The sequence below is a fragment of the Hibiscus syriacus genome, unplaced genomic scaffold, assembly GCF_006381635.1.
Source record: "Hibiscus syriacus cultivar Baekdansim isolate YM2019G1 unplaced genomic scaffold, ASM638163v2 tig00116989_pilon, whole genome shotgun sequence".
Classification (NCBI taxonomy): domain Eukaryota; kingdom Viridiplantae; phylum Streptophyta; class Magnoliopsida; order Malvales; family Malvaceae; genus Hibiscus; species Hibiscus syriacus.
In genome coordinates, this window is record NW_024063508.1 from 3,546,197 (window position 1) to 3,570,424 (window position 24,228).

Genomic DNA, 24,228 nt, shown 5'->3' on the forward strand with positions numbered 1-24,228 from the left:
GATGAATTGAACTTGTTTTTTGGATGAACATGTGAAGAACAAAGGTTGAATGTTTGAATGTGTTGAGAGTTTTTTTGGGGTTGATTTTCGGCTAGATGAGAAGATTTGGGGAGAAAGAAATTTTTGGAGTGTTGAAAATGAGGATTATGTTTTTTTTGTTGCTTTTATGGTGTTTAATTTTTGGTCTAATTGTCTCATTAAAACACTATACATTTAGCGTGTTTTTGGTCTTGTCTCTGACTTTTCATTTATTAGATTCTAATCACCAAATGCTTGTAATTTGTTCCCCAAATTTTGAAAGAGTTCAATTTAGTCACTAATTTCTTCCTAATTGCCTTGATTGCTTTATTAAATGTGTTTAATTATTAATATTAAATGTCAATTTGTAAATCTTTTAAAATAGACACACGTTTAAACCAATAATAAAACCTTTAGATTTTTCAATATTTTTATTTAATCACTAATTTTGGGTTGGCCTTTAGATTCTTTAATTGAGCCGTAAATTTTAAGTGTTTTAGTTTTAATTCAAACCTTAGTTTAGGTTCCTTATTAGAAATCAAATAAGTTTAGTAATGTCCTTTTAAGATTAGTCCTTTTAATAATATTAATTAGAGACACATAAATACAAATTCATAAATTGATTAAAAAAATGTTCTTTTATTCCTAAATATTGAAAGGAATGGTCTTAAAATAACTAGACATTTATGTTCAGTGTTTTTCGAATAAATAAATATTCTATCCAGTGATCACCCAAAAATCGAATAGGTTATTAATCAAAACAAAATGGTAGAGGTTTGTTCATACGTTTAAATTGCTAAAGACAAGTTTGATTAACGTCAAAGGTTTGGTCTTTGTTTTTTAAATCAAGGAACATCCTTATTCTTTTAAATAATAATTTGACTAATTTGTCACTATTAATTTTCTTTTAGGGTTTAATAATTGATTAATTCCTTAATTTTTAAGGATGACAATATTTCATTATTTCGATTAAAACGTAAGAGATAATCGCCTTAATTCAGATTAGGGTGTTAATATCTTCTTTAATTGGAAATAAATGAATATCGTCTCTCTCTAAAATTTAAAATGTTTTAGGAAATGAAAGATCTTTAATTAAATAAATATTTGAATTTCTTAATTTTTAATATAGGAATAAATTTGTAATTGGAGGTATCAATATTTTAGCATTATGGGAGTGTTAAAACTTCCCCAAACGTAATCGACTCCCAAACCCAAAATCTCATTATCGAAAATCAAATTACTTCTTTTAAATTTATTATTTAAAAAGGTGTATCCCGGGTTTTCATCCTACCTAATCCCAAAGGTTGATGGTGACTCCAAACATTTCAAATCTTTTCTAAAATTCCAATTTTTAAATTTATTACGGTTTTCGCCACTTCGAAAAAGTCGACAGCAACAGATGGAAATTACAGGATTTGAGCACCTAAATTGTATTAACCTAAATCATTTAGCTATATACATTTTTTCATCTATTCCGACTCATCAGCTGATGCTACCTCCTGTTCCAGTTCAAATGCATCGATCTCCGCAAAATAGGCTCTCTGCTTGTCAATGTAATCTTGGGGTGAGTCATGCTTGGAAGCATTTACCTCAGCCTTCTCTCCGTGTTGTTTCTGTGATAATGACATAAACCAACGAGCTCAGTTCAATGCATATTAATAACATTATCTTTGGGTATGCATATGCTTATGGAAGAAAAAAGCTTCAAACAGACAAGAACGATATGACTTGATGCAAAACAAAACAGCAACATACTATATCTATTAGCAACAATATAACTAAAGCAAAAATGCTTTCAATACCGTCCGCTAACCATTGTCTCGATATTTCTGAAACTTGATACTGATAGTGGTAATCATGACAAGGAATGCAATATACAGTTGAGAGTCATCCATAAACACTTTTGATCAAATTGTGGGCTTTATATACAGATCCAAAAGATTTTAAAGAGCTTGTGAAATTGTCTCAATGAAGGCCAAAAATTCACAAACCAAATATCAATAGCATGTTATCAATTTAATATAAATCATTTTTTTCCAAAGAACAATTCAATATAAATTAGATTAAGAAGCTAGGGGAATCTTCAAACCAACCTTTCTACAAGGCCCCAGACATGACTCGAAGAGACCAATATCACCATCTCCATATGTTTTCTTCCTATATTAAAGACAAGGAGAAACAGCATTACTAGATGAAACCGAGGGAAAACATTCAACGGGAGATCATCATAATCTGATCAAATGTTAAGCAACAGAGATCTTCCGTATTAATGAAATGTAGAACAAATATAGTGGTTAACATTGACAGAAGAAAGCATTTAAATTTGAGCAAAGAAAATAAATTATCTGATTATGCAAGAATGTAATTTTCAATACCTATGTATTTCATGTTATCACAATTCACAACATACAAATTCAAAGATCTTCAACTTTGATACCCGAATCATTTTGGTCAAAATTCATTTTCTCACTGCTCAAAGAAAAGTTAATTTACAAAATAACATCACTTTTGTAAACAGTTGCTAAAAACACAGGAAAACACAGGCATCTAAAGCAAAACTGTATCAAAACTGACTTTCAGCCCATCAGTCACTATCTCTAGAGAGACTCAATAATGAAAGTAAGAGGAAGATATTGAAGATAAAAGAATATATGAAATTAGCTAAACCAATTTCAAAATTACGTCAGATCTTTATCAATCTACTTTCTACTGTCAAATATGGTCAGCCTATCAAAACCCCAAACATTTGGTACAGTTGATCAACAAATCTTTTGGGGCACTCATATAAGTACTGTCACCTAAAGCCAAACCACCTAAAGAGTTGAGAGTTAATGCTGATGACCATTTCAATCATTTAAGTAATTACTAGTACATGGCTACTTAGAACAAGGAAAATACTATCTGATAGCATCAATGGCTACCATACCATGACATTGATAATCAAACCATTTATTCTTTTAATTATGCTATGCTAACACATTTCAATCACCCTTCGTCTTCTAGAGTTATCAAATACCAAGTACAAAACCTGATTAAAAGGAAATCACCTTAAGTTTGGCATCCTTGTTTCAAGAGAGCAACTCGAAGGCTCCATAATCCCCTTCCCTTTGTTCTTCCTTTTTTCAGCAGTCTGAATCCTTTTGTAAACCGTAGAAAACTCGGAAAGTAAAGAATCAACATCGCCTAAAATCAAACCCAGCCTAAAATCAAACCATACATACAATCCATTAGACCCGAAATACGTGTATAATCCATAAAACTAGGGACCAAAAATGGTTGAGAATACATAGATCACCAACTTCCAAACTATTTTCAACTATGTTTCTAAATATATATAGTTTTATAGCTGAAAACAGTACGCATCGGATAATCGGATACTGTCTAGAATCTAGATAACTATATTCATTCATGCGGTGTAGGTTTCATTAAAACGAAGCAAATGAAAACTTGAAACTAAACTATTCAAATTCATCGAATAATAGTAAAAGCAATTCTATATAGCTTTCATTGAGCATAGAGATAAAACCCAATGAGCTCTATTGATGCGAAAATGTTAAATCAATTTATTAAAATTAAAACATCAGGACCCACATTAAAAACTTAAAAAAACTAGAAAACCAGTGATTCCAAAACCAAAACGCCATATCGAAATCAAGTCAAAAACCAGAAGAGAAAATCCGAGAACACATCAAAATCACCTGAAATAGAAGGAATTTTGGGCGGCGGAGACAGGGTTGGGATAGGGTTTTCCTCGTTACTTAGACCTTTTGCCTTGTCTTCCGTATTCTTCTTGTCACTGTTACCATTATCATTCATTGGGGATGCGCTTGCAGTGAAACTAGCGTTAGAGTTAGGATCTGCATTGGGGCTGTTGTTGACAAGGGATTTAAGAGGCAAGGAGTGTGAAGATTTGGTTTGGGATTTGATTATTGAAGAGGATAAGAGAGAAGAAGGGAGAGATGATGGGGCTCTGTTGGTGAGATCAGTGAAGGGTTTCCTTTTGGTGAGTTTCCTTCTTGATTTCGTTGCTTCCATTTTTCCCGAGAGTTCAATTTCCTTGGTAGATTGCAGTGATGATTGTTTTGGTGTTGGCGGAAAAACTTGGCTCCCTTCTTTGGGTTTATATACTTTCATTGGGCCATGAATATCTGGAATTGGGTGATGGACTTAATGAATGGGCTGCTCTTTTTCTTGGGTTTCATTATTTTTCCTTGGGTTTCATATATGGTGTTCTAATTGTTAATTCGGTAATCGACCGAACTAAATTAACCTACAATAAATTAATCAAACTTATTTTCTTTAATTGTTAATTGAATTTATTTTTTTAATTATTAACCAAACCAAATAAAGCTCGGTTAATTTGACATGTGACCAAATTAATAGAATTTGTTAATAAATTTTTTTAATCAAATTAATTTGAATTCAGTAGAGATATTTTTTATTTGGGTTAAAATTTAATTGGTTCTTAAAATTTTAATGGTTACAGTGTAGTTAAAAAATAGTTGTATTTTAATTCTTAATGGATTTGAGTTTAAAATATATATTATATTATATTTAATATTTTTGATTAATTAACTAATTTCAAACCAAATTAACCAATAATCAAACTTTGAAAATTTTCGTAACAGTTAGTTGGTGTAACATCAAATTAACTAACCGATTAACCGAATAATGAACATCCCTAATTTTCATAGACTTGTTTTGTCACCCCATGAACGCTATCTCAGGTTGTGTGTATATATAAGGATGGAGCGAAGGGATTGGGAGAGTAGTCATCTTTATGAAAAATTCAACTTGTTATATAACCTAAATATTTTCTATTGATAAATTATTTTTGTTTCTCTAAAATTTTATAAATTAGTTCTTAATATAAAATTATGTGTTTGTTCATATATATATATATATATATATATATGAATATGAATATTCTCATATTGTATGTTGAAATCACAACCTTTTGGGAAGCACTTAAGAAGGTTGTGAATTAATAAATTTTGGTGAAAGATTGGTAGGAAACACATTGTCTTGCATATCCTTGCCGTTGTAATGTTGGAAAGTCTTTTTCTTCTTCCTAACTTTTCCCATTTGAAAACTTTATTCACATCCCCTAACAACTCCCTCCTTTTTCTTGCATTCTAAATTCATTCATCCATTGTACTCTTCTGCCCTTCTAATAATTCATTTATATTCTTATACAGCTATATTTGCATGCAACATAATTTGAACCATAGGTGTTCGTGGGATAATTAAAGATGGGCATGAGTCGAGTTTTCGGTCAATTTGGCCCGATCTAAAAATAATATACCTTCCACTCAAAATTTAATTCGACTTGGATTTAGGATGACTTCATTCAACTCAAAATTAGATTTGACTTTTGAGATAAAACTTGAACCCAACCCTACCTTACCAGATACAAATATATTTATAAAATTTCTTAATTTTATTCAATAAAATAGGGATCTAGTTATAAAAAAAACTAATATAGAGAGGAGTATTACTATAATTATCTCTAAATATATAAGAATTACATTATTTTTCGGCTTGTTTCATTCTTAATTCCATCCATTTCTCTAATATAATAAAATAGAAGCAAAAGCATAATGAAACTTTGTTAACTCAAACTTATCCTCTAAAAAAACCTGATCAGACCTAACCTGAACTTCAATTTTCTTTTAAAAAAAACTCTATCTAATAAGATCATGTTTAATCAAAACTAATCAAATTTAAGATCATGTTTAATCAAAACTAATCAAATTTAGATATCGTGTATGTCCCTAATCATATCTCCCATATTTCAAATCAATAATAACATGAATTTAAAAAGAAAAAATAAAAGTTTTATTCTTTTCATCAAAAAAAGTTTTATTTTTTATTCAATTAATAATTTGATATTTAAAATAAACTTTACTTAAAAATTACTATTCAAATTATAATAAAATAATTATTCATATTTATCATAATATATTTTAGACATAATGAAAAAATTAGTCTCTAATGTTTATTAAAATAGTCATTTTGACACATTTTTGTAGAGTATTTTGACCATCAACATTTCATTTTGGTAAAAAAGAAAAGTTATCTATAAATAGAAAATGTTAGTTAACAAAGGTTAACACTCTAAAATAGATGTCTTTTACCCTAAAATAAAATGTTGATGACCAAAATACACTAAAAATGAAGAATAAGGGTCAAAGTTATAATTAATTTTAATTATTTTATAATTTAAAAAATAAATATTTTAATTTTAAAAATATTAAAAATATATTATTTTTATTTAATTGAAAATTTATTTTATTTAAATATTCATAAAAAATATTTTGAAACTTTGTCAAATAATATTTAAAATTTATAGAACAAAATTATGTTATCAAAATAAAATAAAAATATCTTAAAACTTAAAGTTAATATGAATAATCTGAAAAAAGTGAGTAACTGGAAAAAAAATCGATGGACTATATCAATAAGAAATTATAATTATCATTTAAGATTAAAGTGTTTCAATTATATATAAATTAAAATTTATATTTAATATTATAAATAGCATCAATCGATATGAAATTTTCAATTAAACAGTATCTAAATAAAATGAGAAAATTAGAAACTATTAAATACAAATTTTAATTTATTGAATAAAAAATAAACGTGCATATAGTATAAAAGAACCCAACTATTGCCAATGCCGAGTGTTGGTCCAAGTGGTTGTGAATCTAGAATTTGAGTTTGTAAGGTCAAGTTCAAATCTTACCATTGTTATTTTTGGTGTGCAATCTGTAAATTATTATGTAAATCTTAATTGGATGTTAAGTATACTTTGGCCCTAGTCTGGGAAATCTACACCTTACCTAAACTTTTTTGTAACCAAAAAAGGAACACAACTTATTATTTATTTAGAATTTACTTACCTACGCACGAACCAAGTTATCTCATTGGTTAAAAGGTTGCTTGTTATTTTCAGAAGAGAGAATCTTTCAAACATATACTACTTTATAATCACACTTAAATTAATAAAAAAAAGAATTTATTTACCTACAATTTCTTCACTTTGCCATTAACCCTCCTCTCACAAGCTTCAATCAGTCTTTTCTTATATAAGCGTTTGAAAGGGTGGATTTGTCATTTGATTAAATATATATATATATATATATATATATATATATATATATGGGAAGCCCCCATCATATGTTAGTTGATTTATCATGTTAATCAACATCAATAAAATAAGGTATAACAAACTTCCATCCTTATCATCCAACAATTCTTTTAATTTAAAGCTTCAAATCAAGAAAAAATATCCCATCTTCTTCTTCTGCAAAATCACAACTCTTTCTCTTCTTCTTCTCCTTCCTCTGCAAATTAACAGAAAGGTAAAAATGGATTGTTCAATTTGCAGTTCAATGCCATTTATTCTAAGGCCTCCAAGGAATACAATATGTGGAGCTTGCTATGAAGGTGCAAGAAATGTAATCACTTTGATGAACAAGCTCGAAATTGATCATCACTGTAAATCACCACATACCACTCCCACTGCATCTTCTTCACCCAATTCTTGTAAGGCAAGCAACCTCTTCTTTCATGTTTCCTTCTCTCTCTTTTTATGCAATCTTATTGAGGGTGGACATTAAAATCCAAATCTTCTTCATCAGTTATCTATTTACTCATAGTGATTACCCTAAAATTTTATTTGTGGTCACTTCATTAAAAAAAATTATACCTCTTAATTTTAGCTAATTTTGATCTCGTTTCTTCATTTTCTATTATTAATTATATATTGTTTCTCTATTTTTATAATTAATTATATTTTATCCCTTTGAACTGGTATCATAGTTTCGTGCCTCCGTCCCTGATTCACTAGTTGTTAATATATGTACTCATCTTTAAAAATATTTCTAGATACGTCACTGTTTATATAGTGACATAGAGTTAATGCATCTCTTAATTTCTTTCACAGCTTCATAATTCCATAGATGTTAATATATGTTATTTGTTTTGTGGGTATTAGCAACAGCCACTTGGAAATCTTAGCAAATGGATAACAAACATGAAGGAGATAGAAGAAGATCTGAACAAGAAAATAAGGTTCCTGAGTGGACTTATCGTTGCTTTTAGAGATCAAATTCACACTGATATTCAGCTCAAACCTGGAAACGATGGTCCTACCATACCAGCACACAGGGCTTTACTTGTAATTCCTTCCCTTTCTTCATTTTACTATTCTTTTAACAGTCCCGGATGATTACAATGTAGTATCTGTTCAGAATTTTCTTTTAGGTTGTTTATTTTACTTCTATTAACATATACAAATTATACATATTTAAACGTGAAAAATTATTGACTGAAATTATAGGCAGCAAGATCAGAGATATTCAGGGACATGCTGGATTCAGACGACTGCAAAGCTCCACCAAGTGATACAATTACTATACCAGAATTGAACACAGAAGAACTTGAATCTCTTCTTGAGTTTCTTTACAGTGGAAACCTGGATTCGGACAAACTCGAGAAACACGTCTACTCGTTATTCGTCGCCGCCGATAAGTACGAGATCCCCTACCTGCAGGATTTCTGCGAAAGATACATGTTGAGCTCATTGAACGCTTCCAATGTTCTTGAGATTCTAGAGATCTCTGACGTTTGTTCCAACAAGACATTGAAGGAAACAGCGTTGAGCTTCATTGTTAAGAATATGGAGGACATTGTTTTTTCGGGCAAGTACGATGTGTTTGCACCCAAGAATCCTCATCTTGGTCTGCAGATTACTAGGGCATTCTTAATGGATGTCAAAACCAAAAGAATTAATGGAGTTTGATCTTCAACTTATTAATTTTTTTTTAATTTATTGATCACCAAAAATGTATAGAATACATCTTTACATGCAAATATGCAAAGCAATAAAATTATGATTTCAAGAACTGATGGTATAATTTTATATTTTTTTCACTTTTAATTTGTCAAAATAGAGTATACTTTATTCGTCAGTATTCAATTTAAAATTAATATCCTTTATTATAATTTAATGTTATGATTTTTTATTAAAAAAAACTGGATTGAATAACTTGATTGAGTTGGCAAGTGTTAATTATTAGGCCTAGTCAACTAATAAAAAGTTGGATTGTTTGTAATTAAAATGAAAGGAAAATTTTCAATTAGAAACTAAGAAATTTAAAGTAGAATGTATCGTTAAGAAAATCCTGAACATATATTATAACACACATATCTCGTATATCTTTCCGTACACGAAATACAGATGTCACATCACTTTTAAAATATTTCCTCTTTTAAAAACTCATAAAATTTTGTTTCCAGATTTTCGTAAAACATGACATTTTTAAAATAAAGCAAAACATTCATTGAAATATGATAATAAGAGGTTCTACTTAAATACAATTCAGAGCATTTTTCATATTTTAATTACATGCCAACTAAATTTTTAAAAGGAATAAGATTGTCCTAACGTTACTGACATGTCAACCTTAATTGGTGATCGTTACTGCTACTGATGCACTCCTTATGCAACTACTATTTGTCCTTACCTACGCATGAAATCAACAAACGTTAAGTATTTACTTAGTGAAGCATAATACTGTAAAGATATCAAACTTTAAACATAAATATCGTATGAGTACTAAATGACGATTTAAATTGAAAAATCCATAAGGACCAGATAAGTCCTTCTCAGTTACACCATAATTCTTTCAATAAGTCGACTAAACTATTCTTAGTAGGCCCAGCCTACCAATCCTTCTATATATTTTTCCCCAATTATTCTTTATTTGTACGGTGTACGTTAAATTAGAACGTACTATAAATGTATTGCACCAAAGTACCAATTGATCATGTATCTTTTATAATCATTATGGGCGGCACCTTAACTACTGTTAACACACTGTTTTTTATTTTCATTTAGGCATCCTTTCATACCCATTATGTATTTTTTACGTTTTCCTTTATGACATCCATTCATACCAATTATGCATTGTTGTACCTTTTATATCTATATGACACCCTTTCATACCACTTATGCATCTTTTATATCCAAATGCATTATAATTCCTTTAGTCTTTTACCCAAAGGTATTTAACCTTTAATCTAACTTGCATGATTAACATTTTTCTGCCAAATGCACAACTATGTCATTTATCTTTTACTCAACGGTCTCTAACTGTTCATCTAACTGGCATAATTGACATCTTTCTGCCAAATGCACAGCTAGGCCATTAGTCTATAGTTTTGCTTGATTTGGGAGCTTGATTTCGATCTACTCAAGCATCCAATAAAGCACGTACAATATTAATTATTAGTATATTTCCTAACTATTATACTCAAACGTTACTCAAGAGTACATATTATTAACTTTCTATAACAATATCAGCCTATTTTTAACATTTCTGGCTATCTAGTATCGATACCCCCACCATGGTATCGATACTACTATACTATGGTATCAATACTCTATTACGGTACCGATACCATTTTTGCATTCTGAGATAAATAGTATCTATACCATCCTTGTGGTATCGATACTCTCCTCTTGGTATCGATACCAATTGAATCGGTATCGATACTATTCAATAGATTCTACTGATTTTAAGCCTATATTATCGATATTGTTCTATTATTCCGATACTCGTGCCCATAATTTCCAGTTTTCAACCTGATTATCACCCAAATGGGGTCAAATTTCGTCATGATTACACCATACAATGCTATTAAACTCTTCTTTACCTATTCATACTAACTTTCCTTCATTTAGATACTTAAAACATCTAGCATCCTTCAAGATCATTGAATTCTAATAATCACACTATATTTTCTAACTTGTTTTTAAACTCATCCAATGCTTCCAATCTTTCATTTACCTCTTTGACAAGACAAAAATACTAATAAACATCAATAAACACTCATATCTCTTAACATATCATTTCAAAACTCATTTTCTTTAATCTCTAATATCTCATCCATATCTTTGTTTTAATCCTATTTAACCCTCCCCTTAGCTTACATATCACTTAAGGTTGCAAGAACCAACCAAAATCGAAAGGAAACATTAGCTAGATGAAACTTACCTTAAGCTGTGGAGGAGAACACTCAATAACGGGAAGAAGAAGAATGAGAGAAAAATGACTAAGCATAATATTTCACTTTCCTTTTTTGTCACAACCTGGAAAAATAATAAATATAATATAATTTAATCAATTTGGTGAAATTTAAGGGCCAAATTAAAAGTTTTCAGAACTTGTAGGTCATTTTAGAAGTTGAAGAAAATTCAGGGACCTAGCCATGAATTTGACCATTTTTGTGTCGATAGAGAATCACTCATAAATGCATGAATTTGGTTTCTGTTTGCCAACCCATAAACAAATTAACAAAACATTCTTCCCCGTCAACCCTCCTTCTAAGGCCAAATTAGTCGTCGTCTGGCCGTTCTAGCTCGCACCACTACACCTGTTTGGTTTGTCTCGAACGGTGAAAAAAACCCATAAGCCTTTTCGTCGGGAAACGTCGTCTAACATCGTGAATTTCAATTCAAATTTTTGAAGTTTTTTTACTCCACTGCCGTGAAAATTGTCGATTCCTCGTCGATCGTTGCTCCGTTTTCGACACCTCCCACACCATCGTGTTTCTTGCATCGTTCCGAGTCCACCGGTGTCCTTCTTGTCTCCATCGTCGTCGGCGTGTGAGCGGGTGAGGAAGTTAAAGTTTCTGACCTTTTAAAATCGAGCTCTCCACCATTCAAAATTTTGAGCCGAGCTTGGTAAGTGTCTCAAAATCGCTTAAAATATTTTTAGAAATTTTTATGGAATTTTTCGGACCCTCTAGGCCGACCCATGCGCTCCCACGCGCCGCCCCTGCACGTGGGGGAGGTTCACCACATGGTGGACAGTTTAATGGGTTGTCCGACACACTGAGCCAACCCGACCCACTGACCTGACCCACTGACTGATCCGACTTAACCCGATCTGACCTGTTAACCATTGACCGACTGTTGACCGTTAACTTTGACCAAAAAGTCAAAAATTTTGAAAAGTCATATTTTATGCTTTTCGACGTCCTGAGTTCGATTCTGAAGTCCGTTTTGCCAAATTTAAACCCAAAAGCCTCCAAATTAACCCGTAAACCTGAAAAATGTATATTAATCTAAGTGTTTTAATTCAGTTAATTGAACTGGATGGTGAATGACTAATTATTGTAATGATATGTTAAAGGTGCTCGGGGATCTCCTAACTGTTTCACTACTCAACCCAGTTCCTCCCGATCCGTTCATCCTCAAGAGGCCGTGAATACTCATATAGTTCTGTAACCCTATTAGTTATTCTGTTTAGAATATTATCCCGAATATGACCATGTTCTGATATGGCTTAGGTTCCCGTTCATTCGAAGAACCTAGTGAAGCTGGTGTTCGATAGATCTTCCAGACTGACCCTATTATCGAGATGTGTTCCTTGTGTGCAGTATAAATGTTTTAAATATCTGTTTGAAATCTCATGTGCACATGATTGTTTTTCTCTGATTTGAAATACAATGTTTGATCTGAGTTGAGTATTTTATGATTTACCTGATTTACTGAAATATAAAGCATGATTACCTGACTTATGATTTCTGGATATTGATTTACTGAACCGATGATCTGTCTGAACACTGAATTACTGTTACTACTGGTTAGCGTCTGAAAAATGTTCTCTTCGGGGTACTCTGGGATCTGGTATGAAGACTCTGGCAGGTTCAGTCGTTGTTGGTAATTCCTTGGATAGGTTCAGGACCTACTGGTAATTCCTTATGGATCTAAGAAGACCCTTGGGTAGGCTATGCGACCTTGAGATTTTCTTGGGTAAACCTTTCTGGCCCTGAGAATTATCTTAGGTAGGCTTGCAGGCCCCAAGGTACTCCCTTAGGTTATGTAGTTCTAGGGAACTGCATATGGCATTTGGTTGGAGTATGATTCTGAGTGTTTATACTAAAAACTCTTATGTTGTTTTAATAAATGTGATTTGCACTGATTTTAAAAGCATAACTATATGTTTTTATTTATTTATGCACTATTGGGACACACTGAGCCTCCAGCTCACTTTTCAAACTGTTTTACCCCTTTTCAGATACTCTCGGATAGGCACTCTGTATCAGGCACTTGGAGGATTGGTACATTTAGTTCAGATCATTTTGTTGTAATGTTCTGTCTTCTGAACTGCTTTTAATTATGGTGACATGTGCCTTATTTTTGTAGTACTTATTTTTTTATGATGTTTACTGCTTTTGTTACTGATATTTGATTTACAATACTCCTGATTTATTTCATGTTTTATTTTACCTTGTCACTTTTAGTTTTATATTCAAGAGTTGGGTTTTATTGTTATTTATCATACTTTATAAAGGTCATTTGTAATATGATTTGTTATCGAATAACATTTTTGGGATATGTTTTTAAGAATCTTTAATGTAATCCACTAGACTTAGTCGAAACGCATAAGCTGGGTCTAGGGGGTTACACTTTTTCTTAAATCCCTAACTTTAAATGGGTTTTAAATTTATTTTATTCTAAAAGACCAAAATTCCCTTTTAATTTTACAATTCTTACTAATTGGTCTTACTTAATCATTTCTTATGCTTTACCACTTATTCAATTTAGTCTTTCAAATTTTTAATTCCTTTCAAAATAATCACTGACCTAATATTTGGGGTATTACAATTCTCCCCTTAAGAAAATTCATCCTCGAATTTAAAGACTGTATACTTTTACCACAATACTTTAACTAGAGAAATTGTTTTGTTACGCGGTTTCTATATTTCTCTAGTACAAATCTGTATTGATTCTTTTTCATAATTCAATTTTAACCGAATCTCCATTTCCCAAAGTAAGAACATGTAATGGATTTGATTGGTCATTAATAAGAAATGACACCTGAAAACATTATAGGTCTTGTCCATTTCGGGAGACAAAAGCTAACCGATAAAATCTATTAAGGTTCAATAATTCTTGAACTCAGTCAAAACTGCAATATGTCCTTCCAAAGCGATACTTTCAGAAAAACTTTATCACTTTCTTGCTACTCAACTACTTTTCTCTTTAGATCAGCACAAGACTTTTGTAATTAGCACAACTATAGCATCGTTCACTATACAATTAATGACATCAAATCTTTTAAGGTACTCGACTACGGCCGACTCTAAATCATGTGTAGATAATTCCTATTGTGAGTCTTTAACTTTATTGAGGAATATGCCACAACCTTACCTTTGTGCATAAGCACACTTCCTAAACCATTGATTGATGCATTAGTAAAAACCACATAATCTTTACCCAACTCAAGTTGTATAAATACTGGTATCTTTGTTACAATCCTCTTTAGTATTTCAGAACACTCTTGACCCCATTTTTCGTTCTAAAAAAAAGACATATCTTTCCTTAAAACTTGGTTAGCGGCAAAGCTAACATCGAAAAGTTTTTCACTAAACTTCGATCGTAAACAACAAGCCCCAAAGATATCCAAACTTCAGGATCATTCTTTGGGAGTTTCCAATTTACTACAACATGAGTTTTTCTTAAGATCTACTTTTATACCATATGACGAAACAACATGGTCAAAGGAAACCATCTCTGCTAACCAAAGTTTCACATTTGAATAGTTTGGCAAACAAGTTCTTCTCTCGAAGAGTCTTATTTAACTGTTAAAATCTAAGTATAACCACGTAGATTTATCTTTCTTTTTGCTAACAACACACATACTTCCCAAGATGAAATACTCGAGTTGATAAAACTTTGATCAATCAACTCTTCTAATTGAGTCTCTAATTCTCTTGACTCACTTAAGTCATTTAATACTAAATCATAGAAACATGTTCAATAACTTAATAACTATTAACCTTGAATTCCACCTTTCGATATGGAGGTAACTCAATAAATTTACCTAAAAAGACATCTATAAATTCCCAAATTTTTGTGAAATTATAAAACAATTTTACTTTAATCATTTTCTTCACAATCATTATCGATATCACCTTGAGCGATGATTTTACTTTCTCTCTAAAAATTATAATTTCCATAACCTTTGCATCTTTCTGAAATAGTCGTATCTAAAGACAAACAACTTATATTCAATATGATTTTAATTTATCAAATGATAATTTCATCAGGTTCACTGGGAACATAGCCCTTGGAATCTTTATCAATTGTTTACTACCTGTCCAACTCATCTTTGCACCATGATCCACTAGGGTTTACTGTTATTATCTCACTCGAGATTAAGTTAAATAGAATACTTTTATTTTAAAATCTTTCATTTCCTTCTTGAGAAAATCCGTGTAACCTTCCAGATCCATTTAAAATATTTTAGAGCAATTGAAACATTTTCTTTCTCGACTATGAAAGTCTAATTATCCACCTTATTAAATAATAAGACTTGACCAGTTTGTAGCAATAACCTCATAGCAATTAATGCAAAAATTACACTAGTAACCAAATTTACTATTAAACAAACTCATAATCACTTGATCCACTAATATTTTATCTTTCTATAGGCTTTTAGCGATCAATGTATTTACCGCTTACTCCTTTCCTCTTACTCAAATTAACAACACTTTGAACAATTTAATGTTTCACTTAAATATTTATCAATTAATTAAGCTTACATGAAGAAATCTCGGAATCATCACTATATTCAGAAATCTCCTCTGGATCCTCATCCGATTCTACTACTTTGGTAAACCGTTCAAACTTTTTAATAGATTCCTAAAATGCATAATCATCGCTAAACACTCGGGCATTCCTTCCATATAATGAAGGTAAATCCCTAGCAGCTTCTACCCTTTTACGGCGTGATTAAAATCATGTCGAATTCTCTTGGGTCGATTTTAATCTTGACCTTCTTTTCAATATCATATACTTTCTTGCCTCTGTCCTTAGTTTCCAAAATCTATTAGGACATACATAAGAATAACACTCAAGTTAATAAGGAGTGACATCAATCACCCTCTAATTGACACCATATCAGTAACTTTGACAATCTTAATGGCATGTAATCCTTTTTACATTAAAATTCATTCGATTCCGATCGAGAATCGGCTAAACTTATAGCTCTGATACCAATAAATATAACACCCATAACCCGTATACCTTTTCGTACACGAAATACAGATGTCACATCACTTTTAAAATATTTCTCTTTTAAAAATCAATAAAATTTTGTTTCCAAATTTTCGTAAAACATAATATTTTTAAAATAAAGCAAAACATTCATTGAAATATGATAAAAGGTTCTACTTAAATACAATTTAGAGCATTTTTCATACTTTAATTACATGCCAACTAAATTTTCAAAAGAAATAAGATTATCCTAACGTTACTGACAGGTCAACCTTAATTGATAATCGTTGCTGCTACCACTGCACTCCTTATGAAACTAATCTGTGTCCTTACCTACGCGTGAAATCAACACACGTGAGTATTTACTTAGTGAAGCATAATACAGTAAAAATATCAAGCTTTATACATAAATATCATATGAGTACTGAATGATGATTTAAATTGAAAATCCATAAGGACCGTATAAGCCCTTCTCAGTTACACCATAATTCTTTCAATAAGTCATCTAAATTATACTTAGTAGGCCCAACCTATCAATCCTTCTATATATTTTCCCCAGTTATTCTTTATTTGTACGGTGTACGTTAAATTAGAATGTACTATACATGTATTGCACCAAAGTACCAATTGATCATGTATCATTTATAATCATTATGGACGACACCTTAACTACTGTTAACACACCGTTTTGTATTTTCATTTGGGCATCCTTTCATACCCATTATGTATTGTTTACGTTTTCCTTTATGACATCCATTCATACCAATTATGCATTGTTGTACCTTTTATATCTATATGACATCCTTTCATACCACTTATGCATCTTTTATATCCAAATGCATTATAATTCCTTTAGTCTTTTACCCAAAGGCATTTAACCTTTCATCTAACTTGCATGATTGACATTTTTCTACCAAATGTACAACTATGCCATTTATCTTTTACTCAACGGTCTTTAACCATTCATCTAACTGGCATAATTGACACATTTCTGCCAAATGCACAGCTAGGCCATTAGTCTGTAGTTTTGCATGAGTCATGAGCTAGGCCAATAAAGTACATACAATATCAATTTTTAGTATATTTCCTAACAATTATACTCAAATGTTACTCAAGAGTACATATTATTAACTTTCTATAATAATATCAGTCTATTTTTAACATTTCTGGCTAACTAGTACCGATACCCCCACCATTTTATCGATACTACTGTACTATGGTATCGATACTATATTACGGTACCGATACCATTTTTGCATTCTGTGATCAATAGTATCGATATCATCCTCATGGTATCGATACTCCCTATTGAGTTAATCGATCGACTAAACAGCCAAGAGGGGGTGAATTGGAAATAAAACTTTTGGTGGAAGCTTTTTCAGAAAATTGAAAATAATTGCATAGCGATTTAGAGTGATTCGATTTTCTCAACCAAAGTCTACGTCCACTACCTTAGCTATCCACACTAAGTATTTTCCACAAATTCACTAATTTGTCTTTCTTTTGAGGACAAAGAGTAACCTTACAAATCCCTCAAGAATTATACCCCAAATTCTTGAGAACACTCTCTCCCAAAGAGAACAATACAAATTTCACAAACTTACAGAAAAACCTCACAAAGCAAGATGTTTGCACAATTCTATAACAAAGAAATAACACTAAAGAATAATACAATTGAGCACAATAAGTGTTCTTGAAATAAAAAATGAATATTGAATGAAATAGGCTTGAAAATGCTCAAATTTAAGGTTTGATGCTTTCTCTTTGATTCTCTAGCTTCTCTTCTTAATTGTTGTTGATCAATGGCTCCTTATCTTGTTTAAATACACCTTGGATCACTTCTGAATGTTGGGGATCATTAGTGAAGTCAATAGAGCCGTTATTATGTAATTATCAATTAATGAAATAGTTGCGAGCGTGTGTGCATCGATGCATAGTCAATGTGCATCGGTACTCTGTATGTAAAATTCAAATATTTCGACTATTATATGGCTTACTGCATCGGTACACTAGGGGTGCATCGGTACACTAATTACATTCGATGTTTCAAAAGAGCCAGGCGTGCATCGGTACATCCATTCATAAAATTGATTTTTAGCTCGATTTTGGTTCGAAATACTTTGTAAAAGTTGTTTCAAAAAATATTTTAAGTTTAAAACACAATTTTACACTTTCGTAAGGATTGAAATTGTTCTTTGAAAAACTTGGAGTAATATTTTGATATTCGAATAATTGAATAGAATATACTTCGAAAAAGATTGTAAAATCTTAAAATTCATTTATACTTAATTTATTATATCGAAACATCAAAATGTTTTCAACAATCTCCCTCTTTTTGATTTAACAAAACATTTGAGTAATTTTAAGATTTTCTTTAAAAAATCATTTTTTAAATCAATCAATTTTGAAAATTACTCCCCCTTACTATAACACTTCTTCTCCCCCTTTTTGTTAAATCAATAAGACTCTATAAAACGTTTTTAAACATGATTTTGTGTAAAATTAGCCAATTGATTAAACTTTAAATATAGCTTAAGCTGCTAAGATCACAATCAAGGGAAAGGTTAGCCGTTAGTTTCATAAATCAATATGCATACATAATGTGTAATGGTAAATTAATCATATTCAAAATTATATAAATGATGCAAAAATTAATAAACAATAAGTTCAAATTAAAAATTCAACCAAACCAAATATATAAATGTAAGCATTCAAGTTTAAACATCCAAGCATCCATAACAAATTTATACATCTAAAATAAAACAATCCAAAAGCATTCAAAATGTTTTAACAATGAGTCCTTAGTTCAATCCAAGAAAACTAAAACAAGGCAAGGTCTAATCATCCAAGGGAGGATCGGGAGGAGGAGGATAATGTGCTTGCATCTCAAGTGTGAGCGCATCGAAATGTTCGTGTATCAAAACGTTCACGCATCGAAACGTTCGTGAATCTCCCATTGAAATTCCAATTGTTGAGCCCCCATAGCGGTTAAATGGGACTATATGGATGCAAACCTTAGATCAAATGATTCCACAAACGATCGAAAGTAAGGAGGCATTTGATCCTCTTACTGTACTGGCTCATCTTCGGGTACATGATCGTCAATATCTTGAAATAGTTCTTGAAGTTCTCGATCATCGTTTGCTGTCGGTGCCGGAGGAGCTCGTGAAGAACTAGGTCCTGGTGTTTTCTCAGTGGTTCAGACCCATTGATCACCTTCCTTTTTCCATCCTAATTTCTTTAAGGAAGTGAGATTGATTTGGTTCTGAAGAGGGATGGGAATATCAACCGAAACCTTAAGCCCGAGTTTGATAAACAAATTACTGAGGAGACAGCCATAAACTAAAGTTTCTATATTTTTGGATGGGACACCGTTTACAGTATCTACTAGTTCACAAAAAATAATCTATGGCAAATTTATTTTCTTGTTATGTTGGATACAATGTATCCACCATAAATCTATAACTCTAAGGGAAGAGAACCTACCTCCGGATGGCCTAAACCACCAACAGATCATCAAGTGAAGGAATCGCTCGTGATGAGTTCTTAGGGTACTTACAATATCCTTAGATTTATATAGGGTGTAACCATAATGTCATTGTCATTATCAAGACCCTCGTTATCTAGTCCAAAATGGGTAGCGATTGTGTCGGAGTCAATACAAATGAATTCACCTAAGAGATGGGATCGAATTCCTACAGTTGAAGTTTGATGCTCATTTTGGACACAGACCACATTTGAGTACAAGATGCAGACTAATTGGTGATAAACAATGGGCTAAATTTGAAACAGTTTATCAAACTTCCAAGAACGAAGGATAGGAAGATATTGGAAGTTCATATCCATCATTGCTTGAATGGATGGAATACGTTCTTCACGAATTTTGTATGATTGGAAGGAATTAACGAACCTATGATAGAAGTTCTTCTCTACGACAACCAGGTTGGTTAAAGCAAAATTGAGAATGGTCAATTCAGGTTCGTTTGAATTTGGATTTTATGGTGGATGAGGAATGGGAGGTCGATTTTGACTCGGACGACTCGATGATGACCTAGGGCGTTTAGGATTAGACATGTTCAAGAAATCGGTATAGATAAGGTAACCTACAAATTTGAAACACATGTATACAATACAATCAATCTCAAAACTCAATAAGAGTCCGCAATATTCAAGGTTCTCTAAATTGAATCCTAATGGGCTAAGTTTTGAAAAACTATTTTTGAAATCAGAATCACAATGTAATATAATTCAATAAAAAAACAACACTTTTTAAATTAAAACACATTTTTTTTAATTTCAAAAATTCTAAAATTTTTGAAAAATTGTGTTTTTTGATGAAATTAGTTGTAAAATCTAGTTTCTAAACACTATGCAATCAATGCCCGATACTTAGTTTAACCTAGAACTAATCAAAACTAGTCCTAAGTTCAAAAATCAATAAAATAGAGATTTTTAGAAAAATTACCTTAAAATTTCGGATTGAGTGGAATGTAGTGATGTTTTGCACGATTTCATGATTGCTAGCAGGTTTATGAGATGTAAGCTTGTTGAATTCTGACTTAAAACGTTGGATTTGAGCAATTTTTGAGAGTAGGGTGAGAGAGAGAGACAAATGACTGTGAGTATTTAGGTTTAGGGTTTTGAAATAATGAAGAAATTAGGCATTTAAACCCAAAAACCCGACGGGTGTATCGATGCACAGCAGAGTGCATCGATGCACATTCAAGTAATGCATCAGTTCACCTTCATGGTGAATCGATGCACATTCAAGGGATGCATCGGTGCACTATCTAGTGTACGATGCATTATGCACAAAAAGTTAAAATCCTTTTTAAAATACTCAAAATGCTAAATTAATTACCTCTAGTAGTATTGCAACTCATGTCACGAAAAATTAACAATGTTCAATCAATCAAATCTATCATTAAACATTATTTGAACATATAATTAATTTTCACTAAGAATCATAAACTCCCCCTAATTATTAGCAAAGAATGCAATCAAAAGAGTTATTTTTATAAGTATTTTTAAATCTTAATTAAAAATGCTAAAAATTATTTTAAACACTAAGTCAAGGTAGGTTGGTCAAACCTAATTCTCTCCTAAGTGTCCAAAATCTTTCTTTGTCTAAAGGTTTTGTAAAAATATCCACTAATTGGTGCAAAGTATCAACATATTCTAGAACTATATCTCCTTTTGTGACATGATCTCTAATGAAATGATGTCTAATTTCAATGTGCTTAGTTATAGAGTGTTGGATGGGATTTTTAGTGAGACAAATAACACTAGTATTATCACACTTGATAGGTATGGTACATACTTCAATTCCATAATCTAAAAGTTATTGTTTCATCCATAAAACATGTGCACAACAACTACCGGCTAAAATGTATTCTGCTTTAGTGGTAGATTATGCAACACAATTTTGTTTCTTTGAAAACCATGAAATCAGCATATTTCCTAGGAATTGACAAGTACCTGAGGTGCTTTTCCTATCTATTTTGCATCCTCCATAATCCGCATCAGAGAAGGCATGCAACCTAAAGCTAGAGTCTCTAGGATACCAAAGTCCTAAACTAGGAGTGTCCTTAAGGTATCTAAAGATTCTCTTAACAGCTAGTAAATGTGATTCCTTAGGGCATGATTGAAATCTAGTACATAAGCAAACACTAAACATAATGTATGGTCTACTTGCGGTTAGATAAAGCAACGAACCAATCATTGACCTATATAATTTAACATCAACACATTTACCTCCTTCATATTTGTCAAGCTTTGTAGAAGATGTCATTGAAGTGGCATGAGGTTTCCCATTTTCCAATCCAAATTTCTTGAGCATATCCTTGACGTATTTTGCTTGATTGATGAAGATGCCGTCTTTTCCTTGCTTGATTTGGAGTCCCAAGAAAAATGAGAGCTCCCCCATCATGCTCATCTTGAATTCACTCTGCATTAGCTTAGAAATTTTTTGGCAAAGATCATCATTAGTAGAACCAAATATTATATCATGAACATAAATTTGAACTACTAATAAATCTTTACCTTTTCTCTTTAAAAATAATGTAGTGTCAACCTTCCTTTTTGAAAAACCTTTTTCAATTAAAAAGTTTAACAATCTTTCATACCAAGCTCTAAGAGCTTGCTTTAAACCATAAAGTGTTTTTGTCAATTTGAAAACATGATCCAGAATTTTGAATCTACAAAACATGGAGGTTGTTCCGCATACACTTCTTCTTTTATAAAACCATTTAAAATGCACTTTTAACATCCATTTGATATAATTTAAATTCATTAAAACATGTAAATGCTAATAACATTCTAATTGCTTTTATCCTAGCTACGGGAGCATATGTTTCATCAAAGTCTATTCCTTCTTCTTGAGTATACCATTGAGCAACAAGTCTAGCCTTGTTTCTCACTATATTACCACTTTCATCAAGTTTATTCCTAAATACTCATCTCGTACCTACAATAGATTTATTACTAGACCTTTCAACTAATGTCCATACTTTAGTTCTCTCAAATTGATTTAACTCTTCTTGCATAGCCATAATCCAATTTTTATCATCTAATGCTTCTTTAATATTCTTAGGCTCTATGCATGAAATAAATGCAACATAATTACATATATTTCTAAGAGAAGATCGAGTTGTTATCCCTTTGGATGAATCACCTATAATTTCACCATCCTTGACATAGTTGTATTCTCTTGGGTAAGAGACTTCTCTTTCTTTAATGGTTGGATTCTCGAGAACATCATTAGTTTCCTCATCTTTCACTTCTTCATTTGATGATGGTTCTTCAACGTCATGTTTAACGTCATTTGTGTTTACAATACCTACATCATCATTCACACAAGAATCCTTCCTCGGAAGGGGATTATCATCGAAAACAACATGTATAGACTCTTCTACAACTAAAGTTCTTTTATTAAATACTCAATAAGCTTTAGAATTTAAGGAATAACCCAGAAAAATTCCTTAATCACTTTTGGTAACAAATTTGCTAAGATTTTCTTTACCGTTGTTTAAAACAAAACATTCACATCCAAAAGGATGAAAATAACTAATTATAGGCTTTTTATTTTTGAAAAATTCATATGGATTTTCTTTAAAATAGGCCTAATCATTACTCGATTTATAACATAACAAGCTGTATGTGTGGCTTCTGCCCAAAAATATTTTGGCAAATTGTTTTTGCAAAGCATGGTTCTGATCATTTCTTCTAAATTACGATTTTTCCTCTCAATAACTCCATTTTGTTGAGGGGTTCTAGGTGCTGAAAAATTATGGCTAATACCATTAGAATTACAAAACTCAGTAAATCCAAGATTTTCAAATTTAGTACCATGATCACTCCTAACACTGGTTATGGAGTAACTTTTTTCATTTTGGATTACTTTTAAAAACGTGATGAATTTTTCTAATGTTTCATCTTTAGTACTTAAGAATAAAACCTAAATATATCTAGAATAGTCATCTACCAATACAAAGAAATATTGTTTTCCACCCAAGCTAACAGTCCTAATTGGTCCAAAAAGATTTATATCGATCAATTGTAATACTCTACCAGTTGATACATCATTAATGAACTAAAAGGAAGCTCTTCTATGTTTTCCTTTAGCACATGCATCACAGATTTTATCATTATCAAATTTTAGCTTTGGCAATCCTCTTACTAAATCTCCTTGAATTAGTCTTTGTAAAACACTCATGCTAGTATGTCCTAGTCTCCTATGCCATAATCAACTATCATGCTCATCCTTAGCAACTAAGCATAAATTAGTCATATTAATTGTATCTAAATGCACCATGTAAATGTTTCCTATTCTATGACCAACAAGCATAATCCAATTAGATGCAATGTCAATAACTTTACAACCATTAGTTTCAAACAAGACATTGTATCCCTTATCGCATAATTGACTAATACTCAATAGATTATGCTTTAATCCATTCACATATAAAATATTTTTAATTTGTATGGAAGAGGTATTACTTATAGTACCTATACCTTCAATGTGACCATTTGAATTATCACCAAAAGTCACCTCTCCTCCATTTTTGTCGTTAAGCTCTATGAATTGGCTCTTGTCTCTGGTCATGTGTCTTGAGCATCCACTATCAAGGTACTTT

The 24,228-nt window shown here is 31.4% G+C and overlaps 2 protein-coding genes across 2 annotated transcripts; one reads left to right on the forward strand and one right to left on the reverse strand.

The window, feature by feature from the left end:
* Positions 1-1,434: 1,434 nt before the first annotated feature.
* Positions 1,435-4,095, reverse strand: LOC120193127. Its single transcript, XM_039195729.1, has 4 exons — positions 3,717-4,095; positions 3,066-3,201; positions 2,112-2,175; positions 1,435-1,631 (listed from the first exon to the last, which is right to left on the reverse strand). The coding sequence occupies exons 1-4, from the start codon at positions 4,051-4,053 to the stop codon at positions 1,488-1,490; spliced, it is 681 nt and encodes a 226-aa protein (XP_039051660.1). The 5' UTR covers positions 4,054-4,095; the 3' UTR covers positions 1,435-1,487.
* A 3,238-nt stretch (positions 4,096-7,333) lies between these two features.
* LOC120193128 (BTB/POZ domain-containing protein At3g56230-like) lies at positions 7,334-8,824 on the forward strand. Its single transcript, XM_039195730.1, has 3 exons — positions 7,334-7,571; positions 8,018-8,200; positions 8,363-8,824. Exons 1-3 carry the CDS (start codon positions 7,389-7,391, stop codon positions 8,822-8,824), a joined length of 828 nt encoding a protein of 275 aa, XP_039051661.1. The 5' UTR covers positions 7,334-7,388.
* Positions 8,825-24,228: the final 15,404 nt, after the last annotated feature.